The 11,409-nt window shown below is 33.3% G+C and overlaps 1 protein-coding gene across 1 annotated transcript; it reads right to left on the reverse strand.

The window, feature by feature from the left end:
• Nucleotides 1-2,729: 2,729 nt before the first annotated feature.
• On the reverse strand, nucleotides 2,730-10,908 carry LOC135775839 (CD209 antigen-like protein C). Its single transcript, XM_065286372.2, has 6 exons — nucleotides 10,751-10,908; nucleotides 9,118-9,243; nucleotides 8,581-8,736; nucleotides 5,691-5,836; nucleotides 4,318-4,433; nucleotides 2,730-3,738 (listed from the first exon to the last, which is right to left on the reverse strand). The coding sequence occupies exons 1-6, from the start codon at nucleotides 10,845-10,847 to the stop codon at nucleotides 3,576-3,578; spliced, it is 804 nt and encodes a 267-aa protein (XP_065142444.1). The 5' UTR covers nucleotides 10,848-10,908; the 3' UTR covers nucleotides 2,730-3,575.
• Between the last annotated feature and the right edge of the window lie 501 nt (nucleotides 10,909-11,409).

Genomic DNA, 11,409 nt, shown 5'->3' on the forward strand with positions numbered 1-11,409 from the left:
TGAAGGAAACCTTTTTTTAACTAATGAAATGTCGATTGGGGTCATATAGACCCCAAGGACCATTTGAGGGTTAACTAAGGCATAGTCCTAGCTTAAGCTAAGTCTAAAACCAGGCCTATATGTACCAATAAAAGTAAATTACCAGATAAAAGTCCAACCGTAAAATTAACAATAGCATATGTAAATTACTACAACTGAAACATAAAAATTAAAACTGAAAATGTATGTTTTTGAAGTTAAACGGTGAAATGTGCTATTAACTTGCTTAAATATTTACTTAAAATCTCAGGGCATAAGTTTATGTAACTTTATGTATGCTCAGCTCTAACAGAGAACTTGAGAAAAGCACAAGATCATGACTCAAGTTGTCTTATGGGGAACTAGTTAATAAATCTCAATAACAGCGATTATGTACATATTAATAGCCAGAAAAGAAGAAGTACACACTGTGAATATTTGTGGCCACCAGAATCACGAGTAAGAGGAGACACAAGGCAGTCAGGCCTGCGGTTGCCAGCTTAAAGGGGTCGCTTTTCATTATTTTGTTGGTTGTTCAAATCTGTGAAAAAATAAAACATCTTGATTTACAACATAAGAGTTTCACATAAATAAAACGGCATAAAGAAACAAACCATCTGTAACTCTTTGACACCCATGCAGTGGACATGTTTAAGCATTATTTGTCTTGAGATGATATATTATCTTTAGCCAGATGATGCCAGGGGGTCCCATGCTTATGCCAGTTTATGAAATATATATAAAGTTATCATAAATTCTGTGAAATCAAACCCAACAGAATTACATTGTATAATTTAATATGCTTTTGGGGGTCAAAAAGGAACGGCACACGCTGAAATGTTTGAGAAGCACTGATCTAGCTAATTTATCAACACTGAACACTGAACCTTATTGTCAATGCCCTGCATGCTGAGCCTTCTCTAAGCTTGCTATACTTTCAAAAGGTTTTACAAAGGGCAAAAAGAGCAACTTAACCTGTTATTTGAATATAAAAGCATAATGAAATAATTCAAACATCCTGTTGGGAACATGTCAGTGCATCACAAATATGTAGTTTAAATGTGTTACTGAATAGAAACACATAAGCTCATCTTTAAATTTGACGTCAAATTCATCCTTTTGGTTTCAAAATAGTTCATTATTGTGTGTATCTAACACTAATGTATCATATTCTTTGCAAAACACAACTTGCGGTCATGACCACAAATGTATTTTGTAGGTTGCTATACCTAGATCTAACTTATAAAAAGTAAGGCTGAATTGGATGTTGTAAGTTGTGTTAACTTGCAGCCTAAAAAGGTATAATAAACACTGTAACATTACTTAATACAAACGCAACAAAATCAAGTTGAGTTAATAGTACTAGTATTACTCACTTAGATAAACCTACTTTTTTGGTACAGGTAACTTATTTATGGGTTGCTACAAGTAACCTGTACTCATTTAAATGGTTAAATGGTAAAATTCACATTATTTGAATAAAATTTTTTATTACTTTGTCAATAACAATAACAAATTAATTTGAAGAAAAATATGGGAAGATAGATTAAAGAATATATATATATATTTTTAAAGTGGACTTAACTCTTATAAATACTATATTGCTTTGTTTTATTCTTTTTTGATAACATCTTAATTTAATCGTGGTAGGAAATAAATGTAACAATTGAAATCTACTAGATTTTAAAGCTTTCCAATTCAATCAGTATTTTTATAGAGTAAAAATGTTTCACCCAAAAAATTGAGTAGATAATAGTAAAAGTTTTTACAGTGATGAAATTATGCCTCTGTTGCTTTTACATAATAAAATTAAATAACACAACGTACCTGAAAATGGCACCTCTGCAGTTCTCTCTGTGTTCATGTACGTGTTAAACAAATGAGGGGACTCGGGGCCCTATGCAAGATCATTAAAATGGGCCGCAATGCACTGAATTTATTATTAAACTGAAAGTAACATTTCTTAATTCCAATAATGTCCAAAAACAATAATTTTACAGATTTTTTCCCCAAATCATTATATGGTCAAAAACCAATTGACCAATAAAAGAAAAAGTGAAAGAGATATGATTGCATCCGCATTTTACACATTCAATTTAATTAAATTTTTATAGCGCTTTTCACAATTGACCCTTCGCTAAGCCATGCCCAAAAACCACCATATAGTCATGACAGAGGCAGGTTTTTGTTATTGTTTTCAGAAGACTTTGATTATGTTGATTTTTGAGTCGAATTGTTTGATTTTGATGTTAGAAGAATGTCTTCTGCTGTACGAAAGTGGAATTAGCATGAAAACTAAAAAGAGGAAACATGTTTTTGATACTATTTTATTTGGCAAAACATTTATTTTAACTTGAAAACAAATAGAGACAAATTATTTTAAATGACAAACTTTATTTAGAAAATCTATTTTTTTACATAAGCAAATATTTTTTTATAAACATTTTATGCAAGCAGTTAATGAATGGACTAAATATAATGTACAGGGTAAACACTTTAAAGTATGTTTAGACAAATATCCTTCTACTGCTATTTTGATCTATGACTGCAGCTGTCATTGATGTTTTACATCAGGGGTTTTTCAAACTTTATGATGCCAAGTACCCCCAAATATGATGAACCTTTATTTTGTGAGGGACCCCCTACTTATAAATCAGTTTATATATTTTATGTATAGCAAATATAATAATTGGCTACAATTAGAATAATGCTGATGTATAAAAGAAAATTTTTTAATTAAAATGTATTTGTACTGCAACAACTTTGACAATAAATTTAGTTGGCAGCTTCACAAGGAATACAAACCTGCCTTACAAACCTGAGATAAAGGGCACTGTAATAAGGAAACACTAGAAAAATACAAATGCAAATATGAACAATTTTGTTGTGCCGCAAGAAATTAGATACCTGATATTATGCAATTTTTTTGTCTTTATTTTCTGGGATCCCCAGACCCCAGTTTGAAAACCCTGTTTTACACTACGCCATCAAAAGTTTACGATCACTTGACTGAAATGTTTTGTGATAGTGCCAACATATTTTTTCATTACAAAACAAAAATGTTATTGAAATGGATGACTTGGACTGAATGATAAAGAAAAGCAGCCAATAAGAGTGCCGAATAAATGTGACCTCCTTCAATACTGTTTAAAAGTGTCTCAAGGGGAGACATCGAGAAGCTGCTTGAAAAAATGACAAAAAAAATAGCAAATTCTAGAGAACAGGTGACAACACTGAAGAAATATAACATAGTTTTGATTTAATTTAAATGTTTTGTTGCCACATAATTCACAAAGTTAAATTTGTTTAGTATTACGATAAAGGTGGACAAAAGTTAATTGATTTAATTAAGTGACCGTAAATTTAAAATGGTGAATTGATTATAATTGATTACAAATTGTTTAAATCCTGAGATCAAGCATACAAAGTACAATCATAACTCATATCAGTAATCCTTCTTCATTCTGCATACATTTCTTATTGAAAACACCCTGAAACTAAACATTTATGAAGTTCTGTTGGAGATGAAGATGATGATATGAGATGGATGATGATGATTAAGAGGAGGAATCTGCCTTCTTCTCACAGATAAAGGGTCTGGACATCTCACATGGGGCGTCGTACCAGCTCCTTATAGCTACGCGACTTAAAACCGTAGTTTTTACCATGTTGGCACAGTCCTCATTAATGTCATTGTTAGGCTCGCCGTGTTCCCAGAAACTAAAAAAAAAGGACAATAAAGTGCTACATAAGTTTATCCCAGACAGATTTAGCCGTAGATACTATGATTGATTATTAATACACATATTAAAGGGCACCTATTTCATTGCTAAAACAACGTTGTTTTGTTTATCTGGTATAATACAATGTTTTTGCGTGGTTCATTGTTAAAAATCACAGTATTTTCCACAAACCATACATTTTTCAAGCCCCATATATCCCTCTCTTCCTGAAACCATTATTATAATATTGTTAAAATTATGTATGATAATATTTTAAGTATGTTGAGCCCAATATTGTAAGTAGAGGACAGACCCGATGCATTGTGTTGTAGCTGGCAATACATTTGTTTTTTGTTATTTTGTGTTGAGTCAGGCAATTACAGAAAGTGTTATTGCAGAGTAAGCATAATGCAACTCTTTTCAAACTCCTTTAAATCTGTATTTACACAGAAGAAGGAATCATGGGAATGAAGTATAAAATTAAACAACAAGATCACTCGACTACAAAAAGAGAAATGAAAGAATATGATTCAGTATTTAACCACATGCTTGTTGTGAAATATATGTTTTCACTCACCCTCCGACCAGTTTGGTTCCATCCACCCAGTGCCAGTGCTCTTCTACCTTTTCATCAGTTAGGCCAATCCAGTAGGCGTTCCAGTGACCACGAGGCAGCAGGTTCCATACAAAAGTCTTCATCAGGTCAGGAGGTCAGATATGATTGGAAATAAATGTCATTGTTTAGTAATGTTGTCAACATCTTTTTCAAGGTATTAGCGTACAAGTTTCATCTGAAGTCATTTCTTCTTTCACATACACTCTTTAAAATAAAGGTGCTTTACGATGCCATTTTTGGCTAAATGGTTCCATAAAGAACCTTTAACATCCAAAGAACCTTTCTGATTCACAAATGGTTCTTTGTAGTGAAAAAAAAGTACTTTAAATGACTAAACCCTAAGAAAGAAGGCCTACTACTCAAGTATTTGTATTATTTTTTATTCACTACATTCCAATGCATTATGTTGTTTTTCATTGCACTTCATCTCTGCTTCATTCCAGTTTGCAGCTATTTTTCCTCTTAAAGGATTATTTCATTTTCTTAAAAAAAATCCAGATAATTTACTCACCACCATGTCATCCAAAATGTTGATGTTTTTCTTTGTTCAGTCGAGGAGAAATTATGTTTTTTGAGGAAAACATTCTAGGATTTTTCTCATTTTAATGGACTTTAATGGCCCCCAACACTTAACATTTTTAATGCAATTTAGAATTGCAGTTTCAAAGGACTCTAAACGATCCCAAACAAGACATATGGGTCTTATCTAGCGAAACGATTGTTAATTTTGGCAAGAAAAATAAAAAATATGCACTTTTAAACCACAACTTCTCGTCTTCCTCCGGTCCTTTGACGAGTCAGCGCGACCTCACGTAATACGTCATCATGTCAAGAGGTCACGGATGACTTATGCGAAACTATACCCCAGTGTTTACAAGTGTGGAGAAAGAGGACCGTTCCGAAGTTGTTGTATGTCGAATAATAATAATTAATGTATTTGTGTCAGTTTATTGTTTAAAATGGTCCGCAAATGTGCATTTCATAAATGTAACACGTGACCTTTTGATGTCTCGACTGAACAAAGAAAGACATCAACATTTTGGATGACACGGTGGTGAGTAAATTATCTGGATTTTTTTTAAGAAAATGGAATATTCCTTTAAATGTGCACTTAAGACCCGTTTCAAAGAGCAAAACAATAACAAATTCGTCCTCGCACCCCATATTAAGGCATTGTTCCGGACTTTTGTTCACACAGCATGCGCTCCAGAAATGCTACAGCAATGTTACTAGGTCCCCTTTACAAGATAACATACATACATAAGGCACTCTGGCAATTTTCTGCGATGAATGCGCTGTGTGAAAAAGGTTTAAGATACACAGTTCTTATTCACCTGTTCATCAGCGGTAAGGATGATAGCCAGGTCTCCTCCTTTCTGTTTGCAGTAAGTCTGACTACTTGGCCAGCTTCTGCTGTAGTCAGAGATGAAGTAACAACTGCCTTCGAAATAATGCCAGTCCACTGTGCAGGAAGCTTTCCCTATAAAGAGATTTGGGAGTTATGTACCTAATATCCTCACTGAGCAACATGAAATGTAACACAAAACACTGAGACGTGCATTACAAATAATAAACAGAATATTTCTCTTTAAATGTGATATCATTTTTAATACATTTACATGCATTTGGCAGCACTTTTATTCAAAGCGACTAACATTAGCATTTATGCTTTACATTTATTGTGTAAGGATGAGCGGGGCACAAACTAATGTAAATACTATTAATGAAAATTATAACTGTTAATACAATATCAGGGGAAATAACTGACAATTATTATTTTGATGCATAATACAAGGATGGTTAGATGGAGGATCATGGATGGATAAATGTGTGGATATTTAGCAGATATTTGAGCAATATCGCTCTCGGAGTCGTGTGATATACAGTAGCTTTATTTCATCATGGTTGTGGCCAGAGGCACGAGACCACAGGTGATCACAGCCATGATGATATAGAGCAATATCACACGACTTCGAGACCAATATTGCTTTTATACAACAGTTTGACGGCACAAGTTTAAAAAAAGAAAACTAGAAAACAACAACGGAGTTATTAAAAAAACCCTTCGTTGGGGACCTACTTTCTTTGAAGGCCAGAATGACAGGTAACCCAAAGGCGAGTGAAAAGCATTGCGTAATATAAAAGTCACGTGTAGAAGATGGTTACTCAAAAACCAAAACAAAAATGAGTTTAAAACCACAAGTGGATCAATGATAAGAAAGCACAAAAAGGACAGCTTTTCCTCAACCTGCCAGTCAGCAACTGTGAAGGAGAAGGTACATTTTCTCTAATGGCAAAAGTTAAAAACGAACTAAGAAGCACAATGTGTCAAGGACGTCTAAATTCACTGTCTTTAATGGCCATTGAATGCGATCTTGTGAGGGAACTGGATTTTGATGATGTTGTGGAAGCGTTTTCTCTGAGGAAATCAAGAAAGATACCCCTCAGCTAAGTTAAATTTAAACCAACTTTAAACTCTGCGTTTTTTAAATTTAGCAAGCAGCTAGCGTTTTTTTCCGCGCTGAAAACCGGCGCTCTGGGTTTTATTCGCGCTCAACGCCGAGAGTTCAAAAATATTCAACTGAGTGAAAAGCTCCGCTCGTCAATGTCAGTTCTCACACGGCCGTCCAATTACAGTGGAGGAGGGGCGGGACATTACCACAGCAACCGACCGGCTCACAGCTGAAGTACAGCTACTAGGGCTGTGAATCTTTGGGTAGACAGCGAATCGATTCGATTCACGATTCAAAGGTTTCCGATTCGATTCAAAAACGATTTTTGCTAACCAGAACGATTCAATTCGATTCGATTAGCAATAAAATTTGATTTGATTCGAATATTAACGATTCTGTTATATAAATTAGTATACATCTGCATCTGAGCAAATAAAAGAAATATTTGGGAAATTCATGACCATTTAATAGATTTTCATTAACTAGATTCAGGACTTTAGTTTAATAGCTTAACTTAAATACATTAAAGCAAGTAAACCAAGAAAAATAATACTACTTCTACATATTCAATGCACCATAAACGTTTATTGTAAACATTGCATACATTTCCTGAACATTTAGGAAATACAGCAAAGTGTGTAAATACAGCAAAGTGTGTAAAGGAGTAGCACTTCTCACGTCTGACCCTAAAATACTACTAGCTGCTTTAAGTGCAGGTATGTCTATCTTAATGGCATGGCATCTGCGGAGATGGTTGCTAATAAGGTTCGTTGTATTTCCAATGTATTTTAACTCAGATTTACAATGTCTGCAAACTGCAACGGACTTCGGACAGTCTTTCAATTTACTTCGTGAAAACTGAATCAATCCCAAACCTTTGATCTCATGTTGGCTGGTGCGTTGTTCTCCTTCGTGTCCCTCCATTTGTGCACTGTCTGCTGTGTTTATTCAAATGACAGCAAACAGGCGCGCCGCAAATTGAAGAGTAGTGACGTAATCCACTGCTCATTTTACGTCGCAGATGTAACTAATTTAAAATTTATTTATATATTTTTTATTATCCATCATATTCGTTATATAATCACGATTCATTCGATTGTTAAATATAAAATCGAAACAAACGATTCACGATTCAAAAATCCAGGTTTCAAGATCGATGCATATGCATCGGCAGGATTTGTAATCGATGCATCGAGAAAACGAATGAATCGTTACACCCCTAACAGCTACCAAAGCGCTCGGCTGAAAAACAGCTGGCATTCGGAGAAAACTTGACAGAATAACACAGCGGATATCGGATTTTGTGTAAAATTACCAATTTACTTTTTAATAATGACCTGATACAATACTGATTTTGGCGGTAACTCTTTTTTTATTGTGTTTATCGTGTTTTGAAACCAAAATTTCATTTGGTCTCATGAATTTCTTGTCACTTTTATTCATATTTAGTCTTTATATTATTGTAGGTATCTGGGAATATCAAACTCGCAAATGTCGCCACTGGCCAATCAGAATCAAGCATTTTTACGAGGTGTGCAATAACAACGTGTATTTTGTTGACTGGAATTTTTCCGTCAAAATGTGTCAGGGTTTAAAAGTTCCCAGCATGCACTGCATCATCACAATGGTGACTTGAATATATATCTTTACAGTGTTCACCTTAGCTGAAGGAAATAATTGATTTTTTTTTATTCAATGCTATTGCTTTTTCATTTCAAATGATTAACTTTTATTATTTCTGTTATTACAAACACACTTTCACGTTACAAACCTAGCTCAGTGATTTTGATCTTCAGCTGTGACCTCTCTTTCTCAAGGTCACTCTTCTCTTTTCTCAAAGTCTGCAGTTCTGCTGTCAGAGCGGTGACATTGGCGCAGGTTTGAGATTTAGCAGAACTGGAGGAGAGATCCTGAACAGAAGAACTTCCTAACACAAAAGAGAAGGAAAGAAAGCAGATGCTGGCGTTGACAAGATAAACACGCAGTGGTTTCCAAGAATGAAGAGAAAAACATGCAGAAAAACTGAATACATGTGATGCATGAAAATGTGCTATGAAATTGCTGAAATGTTTACTTAAAATCTCTAGAAAATAAAATGGGTGAAGGGGGTTTGGGTGAAAAAAAAGTTTGAAATCCCCTGATCTACTAAAGTGTTGTTTAAACCTGCATGCAAACCTTTACTTGTGCTCAGCTTTGACAGAGAACTTAAGAAAAGTGTAAGATTGATGGCTCAAGGTGCTAAAAGTTGTCTAAATGGGGAACTAGTTGATAAATCTCGAAAAACAGTGAAAAAAGAAGAAGTACATACTGTGAACATTTGTGGCCACTAAAACCACGAGTAAGAGGAGACAGAAGGCAGTCAGGCATGCGGTTGCCACCTTGAAGGGGTCTTGACAAAATGGTCGCTTTCCATTATTTCGTGGATTATTCAAATCTGTGAAAAAATACATAAAACATTTTGATTTACAACATATGAGTTTTTCACATAAATGAAGCAGCATAAAGAAACAACTCTCTGCAACTCTCAGTACACTTATTTATCTTATCAAGATTCATAATAGTAAGTGGACATGACTTGTAAATCTGAGTTGATTCAACAAAAACAAATTAAGGCAGGAAAAAAGTGCTGGGGCCGGGCATAGATTTATTTAGATTAATCTCATACAAAATAAAAGTATTTTTTTGCATAATATATGAGTTTGTGTGTAAATATTATAAGCACAAACACATATGAAGAGTTTCGTTGCAAAACGAGATAACTCAGTTTTTAACATTTTTGTCAAAACATGTTTATTATTATGTTATCATGTTATTATTTTGTTTTATGGTGCTACTTAGCTGTATTTTTTAAGTTGTGAAGGTTTAAATAAAAGAAAAACTGCAGTTGAATTGATATTAATTGGAATGCACAACCAAAAAACGAGATTTCTGAAAAATTAAAAAACTTTTCATATATACATTTAAGAAATGTTGTATGTATATATCATTTTTTTATTTATATTTAATATATATATATATATATATATATACACACACACACACACACACATGTAAATGTTTCTTAAATACATAAATGAATGTGTGTGTGTTTTTATATATACATAATAATTACACACAGCACAAACTCATATATTATGCAAAAAATTACTTTTATTTTGTATGAGATTAATAATGCCCAGCAATAATTTTTTTTACAGTGTAATAAATATCCTTAATATTTCTTGTACATTTTTGAAAATGCTACTCTTATCAATTTAAGTTTTTAAAACTGTAAGAATTGCTCACTTCAAATTAATATTTTATGTATTTAACAAAAATTAATTAAAATGAAAAGATCATTAAGAGTTGCACAATTATACAAATATAAGTTTTAAAAATATATAATTCTTAATCAATATTATTTGTATTTAATATCAACTTAAAAACTGGGTAAGCTTCACGCCAGACTTTAATTATGATTTAATTATGAAACATTTTTACACTGTATTATTTGAGTAAATGCATTGTTTATCATTGATAATTGATGGTTCAGTTCAGCATAAAATAAATGCACTTTACATTAAGTAAATACCACAATTTTTTGTTAAATAATAATCACAAAACATTTTTAATTATGTTTCTCATTTTTTGTACACTTCACTAGGGATTTCTATTGCATTTCTTTGAGATTTTTGATTATATCTACTCAAAAGTGGACTTAACTCTTATAAAGATTATTACTTTATTTTATTATGTTGATTACATCTACTCAATTTAATGTGGTAGGAAATAAATGTAATTATTCAAATCTCCTCGATTTTAAAGCTTACAAATTTACTCAATATTTTTAAGTGTATAAATGTGTCACCAAAAACATTGAGTAGATCATAGTAAAAGTTTTTACAGTGATGAATTTATGCCTCTGCTACTTTTACATTATAAAATGAAATAACACAACATACCTGAATATGGCACATCTGCAGTATTGCGGTAAACAGCCAAATCCGAGTCAGGTTCATCAGTAAGTTTATCATGCATTGTATCTTTGTTGTTGTACATGTTGGGACACTTGAACAAACACACTGGAACAAACTTCTGTTCACAGTAGAAGTTGCTTAATAGAAGTGTGATGTTGTTTATATATGGAAATGTTTCCGCCTGTTAATGCCGATTGGTTGGTTTTGTATTTACAGTATTTCACAATAGGGCCAAGCTCAATTTGCGGCAGTGGCAGCTAGTGGTGGCACATCTGGCTACAGCATGAACTGCCAGTCGGGCCGGCTATGGGGTTTTGGGGCCCTATAAGATCATGAAGATGGGCCACAAGCATGTAGGTGAATACCAGGCAGCATCTCCAGGTGCTTCTTTGAGAACCAGGACAAAAACGTTATGTGTACCCTTGGTTATAATACCATTTATAACACCAGAACTAGTATAAAGGAATAAAAAATAAAAAATCTTTGAATTAATTAATCAAGTGGAGATGCTGAACAGAGCAATTGATATTACAATTTAAAAGTCACATTTTTCCTGATCCCATTCAAACTTTAGTTAGTGTATAATTTTGCTATTGGAGCATAAATAATACCTGTAAAATCATGAAGCTCAAAGTTCAACGCGG

This window comes from Paramisgurnus dabryanus, chromosome 19 (genome assembly GCF_030506205.2).
Source record: "Paramisgurnus dabryanus chromosome 19, PD_genome_1.1, whole genome shotgun sequence".
In the NCBI taxonomy this organism is placed as follows: Eukaryota; Metazoa; Chordata; class Actinopteri; order Cypriniformes; family Cobitidae; genus Paramisgurnus; species Paramisgurnus dabryanus.